Source organism: Rhinatrema bivittatum, chromosome 3, assembly GCF_901001135.1.
Source record: "Rhinatrema bivittatum chromosome 3, aRhiBiv1.1, whole genome shotgun sequence".
NCBI lineage: Eukaryota > Metazoa > Chordata > Amphibia > Gymnophiona > Rhinatrematidae > Rhinatrema > Rhinatrema bivittatum.
In genome coordinates, this window is record NC_042617.1 from 162266028 (window position 1) to 162284070 (window position 18043).

At 41.5% G+C, this 18043-nt stretch overlaps 1 protein-coding gene across 5 annotated transcripts in view; it reads right to left on the minus strand.

The window, feature by feature from the left end:
- Positions 1–18043, minus strand: part of BIRC6 (baculoviral IAP repeat containing 6) — a 1045545-nt gene that overhangs the window by 725169 nt on the left and 302333 nt on the right. For 4 of the 5 annotated variants that reach the window (XM_029593899.1, XM_029593901.1, XM_029593897.1 and 1 more), the window contains exons 20-26: positions 17503–17600; positions 17068–17215; positions 14701–14834; positions 11240–11386; positions 4584–4771; positions 2219–2533; positions 1705–1807 (exon numbers count right to left, since the gene is read on the minus strand). In XM_029593899.1, coding sequence (XP_029449759.1) covers positions 1705–1807; positions 2219–2533; positions 4584–4771; positions 11240–11386; positions 14701–14834; positions 17068–17215; positions 17503–17600 — 1133 coding nt within the window. The remainder of the gene's footprint in view (positions 1–1704; positions 1808–2218; positions 2534–4583; positions 4772–11239; positions 11387–14700; positions 14835–17067; positions 17216–17502; positions 17601–18043) is intronic. The other variant, XM_029593898.1, reaches the window with a different exon arrangement.

Here is an 18043-nt window from a genome sequence, read left to right on the forward strand (position 1 = left end):
ATATACACATGTGCCCTGTTATGAAAATAGGAAATAACTGTGTAGACCAAAGTCTGCAATGCAGGCTTTCAAAATCTCAACAGAAGCCCATCATAGATGGCCCACTGATGCTGCCATATTTCTAAAATTATAAATGAAACATATAATGTGGATAAGTCACTAAGACTTGGAATTTACTGACAATATGGGATGAGCACCACCACGTAGAAAGTAATAGGGGATCTTTTTCCTACAGAATGCAATGGGAATTGTTTCTGGTGACTCACTTTTCAGAAAATACTGACCAGATCCATCTGGTTTTCAAATTACCAGATACTTACATTTTCTTCCTGCATGTCTAATTTGGTAAATTTCCATCCCCTTTTGGAGAGAGATTTTGCCAACAGACAAATTGACACCTTTCATTCCAACATTCTATATATTGGAAAGCATAAAAAAGTGCTCCCAAACTACACACACACCCTTCCCTCACACTCGCTCACCACACTTACAAAAGACTCCAGCATCCAGTCCCTCACACAAACATATCCATCCACACATTCCTGTTCCCAGAACACCCACCCATACCCATCCAGAAAGACAAAATAAATGAATTAGCTTTTCAATTCACCTCTCCTCCACATACTTTTCGTATACACACATGCCACAACCACACTACTTATCACTTTTATAGTGCTTCTTGACATATGCAGCACTGTGTAAAAGTCTCTTCTCAATAGAGGTTAGACCAACAGTCATATCTTAAAAATAAAATCTCACAATTTCCCTTACACACATTACCCCAACAGATCCCACTTGCATACAAACCTACCCAATCACACACATTCAGCCCCAACACACACCCAACCCCTACTTACACCCCAATATATATACATATACACACACACAGACATCCATTCCCCATGCAAGACTCCTACACACACACACACACACACAAAGCTCACTCACAAACCTCCTAGAATTACATCTGCTATCTACAATCATGTAGCTATACCACCAAAAACACACAACAGCTCCCCCACACACAATTTTTCCACAAATCCCTTCCATCCATCCCCCCAAAAATACACACTCCATACATTCTTTCCACAGATACTCACCAACACGCACACACTCACACTGAACTCAGCCCTATACCCCCACATGTACACCCAGACACGCCACTAACTGCACCCACAGATATCCCCAGCACACCCCATCTGTACGCAATTTATACACCCTCCATTCTCCCCAAACACACCTGAACCACAGCCCTTCCCACAGCCACAATACTGACACCTTTTGTAAATCTATGTTGGAAAGCACTCCTGAAGCCATGCTTCTACATGCTTTCCCTACTTGTTTAAAAATGGAATCTCTCTTCCACCAGTTTAACTACTCTGGTGCCTATGCATTATGAAGAGGATAGAGAAATCAGGCAGCATTGTTTGTTCTAGAGCTGGAACAAGACAGTAAGCTATTAGAATATGACCACAGTGTTACATTTCTTCAGAACATTATGTAGATACAATTTAGAAGTCACAGAATAGAGAAATAGAAGCAACTGAAGTGCTGGCTCTGGTCTCCAATTTGATGGCAATACACAGCCAGATACAGTAATCCATGATCTGAGAAGATAGATCAAGACATGGTGCATTTACTGTAACACTAGAAGAATTATTAAACATTGGTATATAAAAATACATGCATGCTGCTGGCTCTCACCTGAGTGCATTCTTTCTATAATGATGGACTGGTGTGGGGGAGGTTGAAGAAAATGAGAAGCATGAGAGATTGCAAGAGCAAGACCAGAACCTCCAAGCGGATTCTGAAGAGAAATAAATGTAGAAAGTGTATCAAAAATATTGTTTAAAATGATCAGTTATTTTAAAAATTACAGCTGAAATGTTACATATCTACTTTATGCTACACTATTTTACAACTGAAAACTAAATTTAACATAAACTTAAATCAGCCATTCTAGCTCATATACATATCAAATTTCCAACTTATAACTTGAATGTACAATAGTTGAGCTAACGTCTTGTAATAGTGCCAGTCAAGTTGTACATTTTAATATTCGGTGTTGGAGCAGTCTACTGATCTTAGCAAACCGACAAGCACATTGTCACTAAGCTCACCCTGCATTCTATTTTCTCATGACTTCAGGTGTATGCAATGCCTAAGGACTGGTGCATCAATTTAATGCCATTTCCACTAAAATAAACAAAGTAATTACCGTTCTGGACTTATTTGCATTTTTGTTATGAGCAGCAAGGTTGACTGGCGGGGGATCTGTGACAGAGCCTGGGAAAAGCTGAGCCAGCTCTGCATTGATGACAGCAGAAACTGCCTCATTAGGTGGTGTGAGAGGTGGCGTCATAAACAGTGGTGTGGTTTTTGGCGTGGGGGGGATGACATCTGAAGGATGAATAAAGAATCCTGGTGCTGCCACAGGATTGGAAGGCACAGAGTTGTGGACTGGGCCAACCGCCGATGCTGCTGCAGCTGCTGCTGCTGTGGTCTGATGCAATTTTGCTTCCAGTTTAGCCTTCTGCAGGGAGAGAAAAGCAGCCATGGAAGTAATCTGATCATAATAATATCAATTTTTCAATAAAAGTTTCACAAATAGATCCATAATTTAATCTATCATTTTATAGGAACTGTAATGCTTGTTTTAGCCAGTCAGATTCAAGCTACAGCAAGTGCTGACAGGAGAAACATGGTAGAGGTTGGAAACTAATTGCTATTTAGTAGGCAGAACCACAAAGACAGCATGCACCAGAGCTAGATACAAGAAAACTATTGACAAAGAGAGCCCGGGGGGAGGGGTTGAAGTAGGGGGCCTCAGAAAAGAAGAGGAGGGGTGGAGGAAGTCACATATTAAAACCAATGACCCAGTTAATTATTTCATGAACATGGCTCATGGGTACAGGCACCATCACTTCAACACTGATACTTAACTATTACCAAGTATCCTGCAGCTGCCTGTTAATGTTAATAAGCAATGCTAAATTAACATGGGTTATTTTGCCAGTCATAAACTTAGCATGTATGAGTGCAAAATAATGAAATAAAAATACTTCAAAGTTAAATAATATGAAGCAGAAATATTTCAAAATGCATCATCTGACAACAGACAAATTGGGTACAAGTAACAATATCACATCAGCAATGGTTCAAGCCAAGGGGAAGAATCAGTTTAATGCTGAGGAGAAACATAGTTCCAGTTAAAGGACAGCCAACAACAAGTCTACCTGTGCTGAAAAAGAAATACTCTGAGTACTGGCCAATATTTTGAAAATACATTTGACAAGTGGTATCACCTTAAGCCAATACGGAAATTTTTTTTTTTTTTTTTCATATTCTCTACGCTGCTTCCCATGATCCTCCTGAACTCTGGGAGCAATCATTTTAGGAACACCTTCTGTCCACTGTCAAAAGAACACAACTCCCTGCTCTCCACCCTTAGACCAACCACCTGTTTAGAAGACACCTGCTCCACCTAGCTCATTAAAAAAAAAAAAATCAAACATGGACTACTTCATCGCATCCAAGCCTTTACAAACTCCTCACTTTTAGAAGCCCAAATACCAAGTGGCCTGAAAAGAACAATCATGAAACCCACCCTAGGAATGCTGCTGCCTGCCTAATCATATATATAAATTTGATTTCATCACTCCAGTCCTGAAAAACTTACACTGGCTGCCAACACCATACTGCACGGTATTCAAGATCCTGACCCGTAAATCCATCAAACATCTAACCCCATCCTATCTTAGCAATGCCATTACCTGCTATGAACCTTCCCACTTACTAGTCACTGTCACAAGCCCTCCTTTGTGACCCGTCCCCCGAGTGCCTTCGTCATGCCAGCACAAGGAACAGGATTTTCACAGGCACTGCTCCAACCCTTTGAAATTCCTTGCCTCCTTATAAAAAGGTTGGCTCCCTAACCTCTTACCCTTCAGAAAACTATTAAAAATGTAGCTGTTTGAGGCAACTTTTGGTTCCAGCTATTAACCTCTGCAAACATATTTCCCAAACCATATAATCTTAACTCAGACTTCTGACCATCTGTATTTCTCAGGACCAAAACAAAATTACTGAGCAAATCACAGAATCTGCTATAGTCTCTTACCTATCACTGGGCCACACTATATCCCCTTTTTGAAATTTGTTTCTAATAGTAAATCATATTATGTTTGATTCTTTTCCTTACCTTATTGTACTGAATATTTAACAAATTGTAACTCACTGTGAACTCCCTTGGTGAAAAAACATGTCATAAACAAACAATGATAATGATGATCATAAGGAAGAGGATCCAATTGACTGATGCTGCATATCTGTTATTTGTGACAGCATCAGCATACCCAACAATAACTAGTCAGATCCAGTGAGTGTAAAGCAAATTATGACACTTGTTGTCATAACAGCTCTCAGTGAGTCAAGGCAGCTGCACTGTGGGGAAGGGTCTAATTTTACAAATATTTTGGAAGTATAACAAATATTACTGCTTGTTCCTTTCTTTTAAGCTGATCAAGTTTGCGAACATTTCCAGCACTTAAAGAAGAATGTGAAAAAAAAAAATGGCCTCTAACCTGTTGCTGAAGCTTCAGCAGCTGCTGCTGTTTCTCCTGCAGAACCTGGAGCTGCTGCTCTGCTGATGCCATGGCATGGGAGAGCGACTGCAGAGCCACCTGAGCAGCTGAGCTCAGTGCCGTTGATGCCTCCCCAACAGTGCCAGCTGAGAGACCACCGATCGCGGGGGTAACCCCAAAGGTACTCACTGGCATGAAGCAAGAAAACCACAAGTGTTTGAAGCCAAGAGAGGGAGAAAGTATTTCTATACAATAAACCTAACATATAAACTCCAAAGTTATTTTCAAATTATGTTAATTCTTTAAGCAGCGCCCTCTCCTATTCCCCTCAACCATTAGCAGCAGATATGTTTGGACTAGAGTAACAAATTACCCTTATGTGCTAAATCTGATTGGAGTATATTGTTCTAAATATTACTACATCTAATAAAGATCAGATAGCTTTCCACGCAACATCATTTGTGACATTGTTACACTCAGTGCACATTTACAACATAATTGTTCTGGGAGCACTAAAACTTCAAAAAATTTCTCAACTGACCAAAGATAGTTAATTTTTGTCTTATGTTCTTTTTTAACTACATTGTGCATATGTACAGTTTACCTTCAACCACAATGGCAACCTGTCTCATACCAAAAGTACCATTTTCACCACTTAAACAGTTACTGACAAAGTAATATAGCAAAGCTGCTGATCTATAATAGGGGTTTCTCTGTTGATAGCAGGATAAATCAGCCATAACCTGTGGTTGCATCATCCTACTGAGCTGACATGGACCAAGTTCTCAGAGCTCAGAAGTAAGTTTTTCTGAGTATGCACAGGATTTCCCCCACACAGTCTCTGCCTCTTGAGCCCCTCAATCTCTTCCAGAGCTTTAAGTTTAAGGTGAACAGTCAACTCCCCACTAAGCAGGTAGGTAATAAATGTATGGCTGATTTTTCATGCTGTCTATGGAGATCCCCTGCTACAGATAAGCAACTTTATGTTCTCTGTCAATGAACAGGTTGAAATCAGCCATAACCAGTGGGGAACCGCAAGCTGAGGATTGCCTTGTGGAGAAACTAACAGACAAGACCCCACCAGGTGGACTACTGGGTGACGAGGCTGAGCATGACTGCTTGTTCAAAGGTACTATCTTTTCTGGCATGATGTCCAGACAGTAGTAGAACTTGAAGGTGTGAACCACTGACCAAGTAACAGTTTTAAAAATGTCTAATAGAAGTGGCCCTCATATAAACCACTGAGGAAACCCAACTTTCACTTGATGAGATTGGACAGAATTTGTAATCTGCAAGCAGCCAGCATGTAGCAGTGTGCTATATAGTCTGCTAGCCAAATAGAGATCTTTTGGCAACCTCCCTTCCTACTCTGTTGCAATCAAAGGACAAATAGTTGAGAAACTATATAGTGGTGCTGAATCTTCTGCAAGCAGTGTGCAAAGGCTCTTTTGCAATTCAAGAAATGAAAAGCCTGTTCTTTGTGTGTATGCAGTTTCAAGAACATAGGATTCTTATGCCCTTTGCAAAGAGGCCTTGTGGATCTGGTCATGGACCTGCTGTCACAGTTCTTACCTCTAGAACATAACATGAGACTTGCCATACTGGTTCAGACCAAGGTCCATCAAGCCCAGTATCCTGTTTCCAACAGTGGCCAATCCAGGTCACCAGTACCTGGCAAGATCCCAAAGGGTAGATAGATTCCAAGCTGCTTATCACAAGAATAAGCAATGATATCTGCAACTTCACCTTAATAATGGTTTACAGACCTTTCTTCCAGGAGCTTATCCAAACCATTTTTTAAACACAGCTACACTAATAGCTTTCACCATATCCTCTGGCAAAGAATTCCAGAGCTCAATTATGCACCGAGTAAAAAAAAGTATTTTCTCTTAAAAATTTTAAATGTATTAGTAACTTCATTGTGTGTCCCCTAGTCTTTGTACTTTCTGAAAGAGTAAACAATTGGTTTACTCATTCCAATCCACTCATTTTATAAACCTCTATCATATCTTCTCCTCAGCCGTTTCTTCTCTAAGCTGAAGTCTTAAACTCTCTAGTTTTTCCTCATAGGGGAATTTTGGTCGCCCTTCCTGTATCTTTTCTAATTGTGCTATAACTTTTTTGAGATGTGGTGACCAGAACTGCACACAATACTCAAGATGAAGTCGCACCACGGAGCAATACAGAGGCATTATAATATTCTCTGTTTTATTCTCCATTTCTTAATAAGCCCTAGCATTCTATTCACTTTCTTGGTTGCTGCTGCTGCACACTGAGCAGAAGATTTCATTCTCTCAGATGTTCAAAATGTACTAGCAGACTGACTCAAGAACCCTTTTTCAGTTGCGGAACCCCAGAAGTCTACCTGTTTGCATCAGAGGACAACTGGAAGATCAATCTGTTCCGACAGATCAGCTCCCAATGCTTTCATGCTAAACTAAAGCATTGGTCTCCTTGCTTGTTTACATAAAACATGACCAATTGATTGTCCATCTGGATCAAGATTCTCTTTACTACAAGCAGGTAACAGAAAGCCTTTAACACATTGTATGGTCAGCAACTCCAGAAGGTTGAACTGCAAGAAACTTTCCACTTTAAAACACACTCATTAGGCCCATGAAGCACCGGTATGTGCTACCCAACCTTTGGTGGAAATTTCGGTGGATAGCACCACATGATGCAGATGCACTGGGACATACACCAGAAGTGTTAAGGCTAGAACTTCTGGATTTATCCACTGCTGTAAGATGCCTGCATTTCAGAAATCGCAAATATCTGATAACATGATGGTTGGAACTATTTATCCCATTGATTCTAAAGGGCCCAATGAAGACTCCTCATGTGAAGGTGAATTAGAAGACCCATATGGCCTAGCAGGATAAGAACTGACCTTGTTTATGTATGGCCCTGATGTAGAAGGGACCTAGCAAGACCCATCAAAGCCCCTGTCCTCATGACAGGAAGGAAGGCTTTCTCCTAAAGCAAGATGATCCCGGCCTCTTTGAAAAGCTGACAAAGAATCCCAGGGACTGGAGAAGCTAAATTGTTCTGCAGAGGAATTCCAAGATCCCTGATGGAGAGAGGCCCATCACTAATAAATTATCCTGAAAACACAGTGTTTCCATAGCTATGTTGCTACTACCACCAGACACTACAGGCCGAATTTTCAAAAGGCCATGCACATTTTCAAAAGGGCCCAGCCATGCTCGTAAGACCTGATACACGAACAAGAGCCAGGCCCTGAAAAGGGGGCAGGGCAGGGGCGTGGTCTGGGTGGGGCTGGCAGGACCGAGGCCATTAGCTGCTGTCCCCGGGAAGTGCGCACAAACTATTTCTGCTCTGGAGGAGCAGTAAGTCGTAAAATAAAATCTTTTCAGGTAGCTAGGTAGGAGTTAGGGGGGAGGGGGAAGCGGGGAGAGGAAAGAGGGGAGAGGGGAAAGGGAAGAAAGTTAAGGCAGAGGGTAGGGAAGTTCCTCCCAGTCCCTTAATTGGAGTGGACTGGGAGGGAACTAGGGAAAGCCCGACTGCATCGCTGTGTGTAATTTACTAGAATTCACACTCCACCCACCCCCCACACTAGCCACCAGCAAATGGATGTTAAAGTCCGGCGTGCATGTGTGCGCAGCCAACAGATTTTATAATACATGCGCATGGTTCCCAGCATGCGCGCTTCTTTTAAAATCTACCCCTAAGTGAACATTCTTAGCAAAGCTGAGAGGTCGAATATTGTGCACCTTCCACCACAAATGTGAGTAATCCCCGACGGGTGGGATGAATGAGAATGTGCATATGAATTCGTCCGATCCAAAGTGCACATACAGCCCTTCAGCTGAATGAACAGAATTATTTGGAGCAAATTCATTTTGAACCTCTCCTAGATCAGCGAACTGTTCAGGCTCCACAAATCCAAGATGGGCTTTAGCCTACCTGATTTCTTGGAGATTAAGAAGTACTGGGAATAGAACCCTGTGCCACATTCCCACAGAGGACAGGTTCTATGGCCTTCTGATATAGAGGGCATATTACTTCACAGGAGCCAACTGAGAGGGGTTAAAACTGAAGACTTACATTTACCAGTTTTTGGGAGGGTACAAGAAGTAGAAGCAGTAACCATACCCCATAAATCTCAGGACCCACTTGACCTTTGTGATGCATCCACATTTCGGCAAAAAATGACATTACGCTTACCCCTCGCCAGTACAGGTGGGGAAGTGGGCCTTAGGGGCGTCAAAAACACACCCCAAGCTTGGGCCACAGTTGTTGCTGAGCCTTAGAATGTCGCCTCTCTGCTGACCTCTAGCAGAAAGCTGCTGAGAATGAGAAGGTGGGACTTGATGCCTTTGAAAAGGGTGGAAGGGCTTCCTCTGATAAAAGACGTACTGGATGTAGCGGGCTAACCTCCTGGAACTGTAGACAGTGACTACATGGTGGAATGATGCTCCTTAATCAATACCTCTGTCTCCTGCATCTTGTCCTCAAACAGATTTTCTCCCAGATACAGGGCATCCGCCAGGCATTCGTGAACATCTTCCTGAAGCCCTCTCACTCGGAGCCAAACAAGCCTCCTAGCTCCAAAAGACACCACTGAAATTCTGGCTGCAATATCAAAGGCTTGCTATGTGAACTAAATAAACTGCATCAGGAGGGCCAAAGGCAACCCTGTAGACTCATTGTCTAACCACTACAGCACATCTATCCATGACTGATGAAGAGGAAGGTAACCAGAGGATGTTTGGTGGTCTGATGGCGAGAGAACTGGCAGTAACTCCTCTTGAGAACTTTCTCCCTCCAAATCCCTAAGGGAAACACCCTGAGGGGAATGGAACGCGCTGTGACGACAAATGTACTCACTTCCACTGGTGAAGTTTCTTGAGGGGATGCTTGGATATCTCAGAGACTCCCTTGAACTCTGCTGTGCAGGAAAAGTTCCTCCATCCAGACAGGAGAAGCTCCAGTCTTCCTATCTAGTCATCAGAAGGAGATAATTTCCTTATCCTCTCAGACAGCTGGGTCACTGTCTGTGGTATAGCCGCCTAGTGTCAGCATTGGGACAGGAGCACTTAGAGGGAAAAAAAACCTGCCCGGCATCATGGAGGCTCTGCATTATTGAAAACACACCTGTACTGAAAGGTCCTCGAAGGAAACTGAAGGCAGTCTTCTCAGCATCAAGCCAGTATCAGCCCCAGTGGAACTCTGCATCGACAGCGCTGACTTCTTCAGCGCTGAGCGAGAGTGCACCAAAGAGGATCCATTGCACCTCTTAGGCACTTTTCTCAGCATCTCCTCAGTGCCTTAGGCTATTGTAGCAAGCTCAGGCCCTGACCTAGATGGATCCAATCGATTTGCAAGAAGGGGAAGCCAATTCCTGGCACAATCTCTGATATTTATTATGGAACCAGGAGTAAAAAGAAGCCTCGCTCTAGAAAGTGAAATGGCTTTGCAGCCCACCCTCATGGCAAGGCTTCAAGGCCTTACCCAAGGCAGAGTTTTGCAGGTCCTCCATTTTCCAGGCACAGGTCTGAAGCACCAATGCAGACATCTTGCTGCAATTAGGGCAATTTGAGACATCTTGGTTTGCACCCAGGCAGCAGTAGTGGACAGTGTCTGTAATGAACATCTGGCACCCACATCTGCTTGGCTCAAAGTGCAAACCATGAGTTTTTTCATCTTTGATTTTTCCATTCTATTTTTTTTTTTTTTTTTGGAAGCAGAGCTACAAGGCAGTGGTAAAAAAAAAAAAAAAAATTGCAAACTCAAGTAAAAGTAGTAAACAGAGAGGCTGGGAGTTTAAATGAAGAAAGCGTGAAGGTCTCATGAAACAGTGACTGGGCACATAAACTCCTGTGCATGCTCAAAAAGACTTCTGAGCTCAGAGAGCTGGTTCCATGTAGTTATCCATCTGATGACATCCACTGGTTATGGCCAATTTCATCCTGTTTTTTGTCAACACAGAAAAGTCAGTATCTTTTCAACTAATTCTGAGAAACATTCAAGTTTGCTTTCCATAAACTAGAGTAAAGTTCATTTCTGAACTGAAATTACCACATTATTTAACATTTAATCTTGTATGGGATAGAATGAGCAATGCTAGGGAAACCAAGCTTAGTTCCAAGTACTGCTGATTATACATGGTACCCACTGCCACCCATGGAAAATGGGTCTGCCCCATGATGTGACCAAGTTGATCATTCTTATATTCCTCAGATCGGAAACACCACCATATTTCACACAGATAAACAAACATATACTAATTGCAGACCCTAATCAATCAAAATCCTCACTCACACCTCTTCCAAAATCTCTTCAGTGTTATGCATTCGATGTATGGATTCTTGTGTCGTTTTATCTTTTGATATTTTTTGATGTTTTGATAGTTTGTAATAAATATTGCAATAAGTATTTTTCATATCAATTAACAGTTGTGTCGTTACTTATCTTTTTATAGGGTTTATTGATGGATATTTTAATTTAGGTATCCAAATATTTTTGTCTTAAACCTAGTTCTAATATACTATATCTATACACACACACACACACACACACACACACACAATAGCTTGGAACACAGATTTGCTTTTTCCTGTTTTATAACGTGACAAACATTGCAAACCACAAACATGCTTCAAAACTGTAAGTAAAGAATAAATTGTATATACCAGTAAACGTACTTGCATCATCCCTTTCTATCCTGGTCCCATCACTGGTGGAAACACAGGTAAAATGCAGAGGCTCAACTTCCAGGAGCCCTGTGAGAGACGTGAAACTGCCCTCTGCTGCAGCACAACTGCTAACCTTCCCATTCCCTGCAAGAAAAGGCCACCAAATTATATTCTGGTTAAAAAAAAATTATATATATATATATATATATATATATATATATATATATATATATATATATATATATAAATAAAGGAAGTTTGTACCATGAATTTTAAGTAGTATGAAGTACTGTAAGAGTAAACTGAAGCTTCAGCAGGACACGTCATAGCAGCAGCCTAACCAGAAAGTTCAAGTATAATGCAAATTAAATTTATCTAAGCAGTGAGATTACTCATATTTGTGCGTTTACAGTACTATAGTAATCTCCCACAAAACTAGTATTTTAGTATTTAAAAACAGTAAAATGTGTACTCTCTTGTACCCCCGTTTATCCCTTAAGGGGTTGATTTTCAAAAGGATTTATGTAAATAAAACCCATTTTTACATATACCGTATTTTTCGCTCCAAGATGCACCCCCCCCCAAAAAAAAATTGGGGGGGGGAATGTCTGTGTGTCTTATGAAGCAAATATAAAAACAAAAAAACAAAAAAAACTACAACCCCCCACCCTCCTGACCCCCCCCCCCCCCCCAAAGACCTGCCAAACGTCCCTGGTGGTCCAGCTGGGATCCAGGAGCTATCTCCTGCCAGTAATCAAAATGGCACCGACAGCCCTTTGCCCTTACTATGTCAGAGGGGCTACTGGTGCCATTGGTCAGCCTCTGTGACATAGTAAGGGCAAAGGGCTGTCGGCGCCATTTTGATTACTGGCAGCCAATGGCCCAAGTGCAGGAGTTCGCTCCCGGACCCCCACTGGACCACCAGGGACTTTTGGCAGGTCTTCGGGGGGGTTAGGAGGGTGGGGGGTTGTAGTTAATTAAATTTAAAGGGTAGGGATTGGGGGGGGGGTTTGGGGGGGGGGGGGGGCGGTTTTCCCACAGAAAGAGAATGATAGAAGTTTTCTGATCTGGGAAATGGACCGAAATGGCCCTCCCCAGATCTGAAAATGAAATGAGGGGACAAAAAAAAAATTTTATGCACTCCTCTAATTTGCTCCATAAGATGCACAGACGCTGGTTTAGCACACCTTTTTTTTTTTTTTTTTTTTTTTAATTTTCCTCCTCTGAATCCTAGGTGCGTCTTATGGTCAGGTGCATCTTATGGAGCGAAGAATATGGTAAATGGATTTTTGAAAATTATCCAGGAAACAGGATGTGTAACGTACACACAGAACTCAATTACACACATTTGCAAAAGGTGTTGGCAGGGTGGGGAGCAGACGGCGGATTTGGAGCAAGGTAAGGATTTATGCACAGACTTAATGCACATACATGTACATGCACTAAATTACACCTGCTCCAGACTACATATAGTTTTAGTGTACCTACTGGGGATACCCACAATTTTTCAAAACAGACTTATGAACTTAAGTCCACTTTGAAAACTCAGGCTAAAATCTTTGTACCTATAGACTTTAGCCCTTAGTGGGCTGTTTGAAAATTACTCTTCCTAGATATAAATGGGGCACAAGCAGCAAATCTTTTTCAGAGAAAAACTGTACTAGAGCAAGAAGTCATGTCACAAGGATCTAGAGGGCAGAGGATGAAGGGGCAGACTCAGAAGTGATACAAAAAAATACTTATTCATTGAAAGTGTGGTGAATGCATGGAATGAGCTCCCAGTGGAGGTGGTAGAGACAAAAATGGTAATGGAATTTAGACATTTTAGATAGACAGGGATAAAAACAGAGGATTTCTGGTGGAAAAGAAATCCAGAGATCAGCTGGGGTCTCTGGCATTGCATCATGGGTGGAACTGGGCTGGTACTGGCAGGTGGATGGTGACCACATACTGTTCAATAAATTCATGGAGATCTATGGGGCTGGAAGGTAGGGCAACAACCTTACTAGGTTTGGCAGCAGTTTAGTATATTATAAAGCTTAGCAGAAAGATATGGGGGGGGGGGGGGGGGGGGGAAGCATCGATTGTGGGATTAAGTATGGGATTTTAAATGCTCAACATAAGAACATGCCATACTAGGTCAGACCAAGGTCCATCAAGCCCAGCATCTTGTCCCCAAAAGCCAATACAGGCCATAAGAACCTGGCAAGTCCCAAAAACTAAGTCTATCCCCATGTTACTGTTGCTAGTAATAGCAGTGGCTATTTTCTAAGTCAACTTAATTAATAGCAGGTAATGGACTTCTCAACTTACTAGAATGGTATAGAAACACTGGTAACCTGCACGGAGTGGTGTTAAATCCCTAACAGCAGTGGTAAGACTGCATCAGGCTTTCAAAAAAGCACTGGGATAATCTGCATTGAGCTGCAGTTACAACCTTAAACAGTTAATACAGCTGAACTGGGTTTCCAAGATGTCTGGGGTAACCTGCAGAGTAGCAATGGTTAAACCTGAACACAAAGAAGGCTAGATGTTTTGTACAACTCCCTCACTTATTCTGGCAGCACTGTGAATTGTTGAGGAACTTGGTAAGGGGACATGGAGAAGGATTACAGGGCCTGCGGTGGTCTGCCAGCAGAGATGATGGAGGTCAGTTCTATGTTGTATTTTAAGGACACTGGGATGGGAGAGCAGTGGTGGGAGGGTGGAAGACAATGAATTAGAGGTAGGAAGGCAGAGCTGGTGGTATTTTGTTTATGGTAATGTGTGTAATCATCTAACCAGGGGATTTCAGCTGGGCAGATTGGATGGGTCAATTGGTCTTTGCCTTCATTTACACTCTACAGACTGCACAATTGCCATACATGTACTAATCACATGCAAGAGAAGCATTATCAGTCAAAGTGATCTTGCAAGGATGTGAATGTGAAAATCTTAGATATATAGAATTTGGAGTTTTTTGATTGGGAAAAGGCCAATTAAGACAAACACCTGGTTTACAAATGATGTTATAGCCTAGAGCTTTAAATTCTGGACTGCATGTTGTTTAGGCTTAACTGTGAAGTGAGACTGGCCTGACAGTCCAGAACTGCACATTAGACTACCACTTAGGAGATCTGGGCATGGATTCCAATCTTTGTCTCTCCTTGGTAAAACCAGGGCAGGGATTATAGTGAAGGCAGCATCCAGTCTTTGGTGAGTAAGAGAAAGGGCACGGCACTTATCTCCTGGTAACATCTTCCAGTCAGTCACAGAGCAGTCTTGGCAATACATGGCCAGTTTGGTACCTCAGCTAGTTGTGATGGAGACTTGAAAACACAGCAAAGGAAAACATTTATCAACTATAAATGAAAGCTGTAAATTATTTAGTTGCCCTATAGTTGCACAAGGAATCAGGTCTGCATTAGTAATTAGGAAAACAATATCAATATATAAAAAATCCTCCCATCATTTCCCACCTGAAAGGACATCTGACAGATCAATTTCATCTGACTGCACACCAACAGTGCTGTTATATATATTTTTACAAGATGAGCCACTCATTTCCAAATCAAACAGCACTGGATCAAAAGGCGAGCTGTACAACCCATATCTGTAAACAAATAAATAAAAATATTTCTCCAGTGATACTTCCGCAATGCTGTTAAACATTTTTTTTTCTTATCAGGAGAATCAAGGTCTTTAGGGTCAATAATTTATTCATTTATCTATTTCCTGCAAAAGAATATGCTTTATGGAAATCGTGCTATTTCTATTGAATGCATAAGAGTAGTTAAATTCATGTAGTTTACTATGTTCTTACACAAGTTTAGATGGCAACAGATAGGTTAGTACTGCAGGGCCACAGGGTAATCTATAGAGCTATTATACAGGCAACCAATTCATCCGAATCAGTTTGGGGAAACTGCACTGAATGTCTAAACTAAACTAGTTTCACAAATTCTACACTGACTTTCATACTTCTGAACATCCTAACTCCCAATCGAACTTTCATCCAAAAACCTCAAAATAACTTCTCTCCAACCAGAACAAACAATCCCTCCTCCTCCCACATAATGATACTTTCTGGACTTGAAATGTTTAACCTCTGTTTAATATGCACATTGTTATATTTTTTCCACAATAGTTAAGAGTTACAATTTAAATTTTGTAAACCGTTATGATGGCTTTAATGAATGACGGTATATAAAACTCAACAAATAATCATCTCCAGTAAGAGGCCACATTCTTTTGACCATTTTTATTTTTGGTGGTAGCAGATGGAGACAGCAGTTTTTTTCTGCATCTTTGGGCTAAACTGAAGCCAGACTGCTGGGTTCTAGCACCATGAGCAGTCACTTATTATATGTGAATTTAATGCCTATTTAGCCCAGTCATTGCACCAACAGTCCTTAGCCAACAGCAGCTAAGCAACAGCATTCCTTCATAAATCCTGCAATCATGGGCCCTGAACCCACACACTAGGTGTCACTGTTTGCAACAACTGGGATTCCCTCCCCACAGGGGCTGTGAACACTGCCTCCACAGCATACCAGCCCTGGTAGACTTTGGGAGCGGAAGACCTGACCCAAACCCAGGTTCTCTATATGACATGCATACCACTGCCACTGAAACAGACCAACCTAACATGTCAGTTTTAACAGGGCCTTGATGCAGATATGCTGAACTGGTGTAGTCAAACTATTGAAGGAAGACTAATAGTGTGTACAGTCGTCCCAGTCTGGCATGATTTGAACAATCTTCCATGTCTCCATGATTGAACTTGAAACAGATATAAGAGGCTCCAAGGCCTGTTTCTTCTCTGTGAATATTAAAACCATTAAAAAGTGGGCAGCAACCAATAATGAATTCTGTTGTCTAGGCACCATCAGTGAAGGGGTAGTGCTGCTGCCCTGCCCCCACAGACCTAGGATTTCCTCTCCCCACAGCCAAATCAGTTTGCAACCTCTCACTACAGCCTGCTTCTAATTGTTTCCAACCTTTGCCAACCTCAAAACTGCCGCTCCTATACAGGTGCTGCTCTTCTGTCAAGGCAGTGTGTGGAGGAAGTAAATTCACATTGGGTGAATTTACAAGCAACACCTCTTGTATGGAAGCCTGGAGAGGATGGAGACACCGCAGTTCCTGTTAGCAACAACACAGACTCACCCAGTCCCTGTGCACACTGCCTTATCAGAAGAGCAGTGCCTGTACTGGAGCTGCAGTTTTCAGGATGGAAGGGGCAGGGGGTTGGAAATATCAGAAGCAGGCTGGAGGGAGGGGGTGGAATTCAATCAAATTGGAAGGCAGCAGTAGTGGAGGAGTAGAGAAAGTGAAAGAAACAACAGGAGGCAAGCGGATACCCCTGAAATATTGCCGCTGTATGTATGTGTATATATATATATATATATATATATATATATATATATATATATATATATATATATATATATATATAGTACAGTTGTTTGGCACTGGATTTTGATGTACAATGTACAGCACGCTGTGACTGCAAAGGGCTAACACTAATGCTACAACTGCACAATATTTTGTATTTCTAAAATCAGCTGGCATGCAACACCACCATTTCAACATTTTTATGCCTTACCTAGAAACAAATAAAAATTATTAAAAATCTTCTCATAACTAGTAAGTATAAGCCATAATATCAAACCTCTAGTCCTCATGTTATTGAGGACCAGTAAATATCCTCTAACAAGCTCTAGAAACACATGGGCCACAAGTTTAATAAACCAAGATTAAAAAACAAACAAAAACACACTCTTGCAAGAAATGTACATTTTTAAATAAATGCCAAAAGGAGTTGTAAAGGTTTTGAAGGGTACCTTGTTTGAAGTAAAGCTTCCATGGGTGTTAGCCTATCCTGCAGCTGCCTGGACACTGCAGTAAGTAACGCTGCACAGGCTGTGCTGCAGCCTGCCAAATCCTCATCCTTAACATAATTTAACAACACAAAATACCAGTACACAGATCCTGGGGAGCAAACAGGAAAGGAATTAGAAGGAAAACTAAATCAAACTGTACTTGGTTCTTTTGAATGAGATTCTCAATTCAGTCTAACTCCTGGGATATGCCTTTGCATTATCTAGAGCTACCCAGTCACCCATACCATAGGAGCCACTATTTACCCTAACCTCATCCAGCACATACTGCATGTAAACTTAAAAATATATATATTTTACATGCAAAATATAAAATAATTAGGAAGTCTGGAGTTGAATGTATCAAATCCAAGTATCAAAACTCTGTATTATACATACCCCCAGTTGCAGATGAAGGCAAATAGGTCATATTGTCAAGCAAAGCCTTCAGGAGGACATAACCAAACCCCTGTTGGCTAGGATCACACTTTCCATTACTAACAAAAGAAAAACAGACATCACAAAGTGCATTGAGTCATACCCTGTTCCCCATAATACCAACCATCTCCAAGGGCAGTAGACAAATTTCAAAGTCTGGATACATTTTGAGTGTTGAACTTACCTAGACTTTTAATGGTTTGTGTTTCTTGTTCTATGCATGAATTGAATACATTTTAATGTTCACAAAAGACTAACAGCATTGACTGGGGCACAGCAGTTCAGGCAGCAATTTCGCCATTAGCTGAAGTGACCATGGGCATCCTAAATATACTATACAAAGCACCTCTGCTGCTCCAGCATAGCACTTCTCCTGAAAAGAGATGGCTGTGAAGTCAGTGTAGTGGATAAATGTACTCCCAGAATATCAAACATTTCATTTGCAATTTCAAACATATTTAAACCCCCAAGAACATACATTTTAAACTTCCACCAATCCACA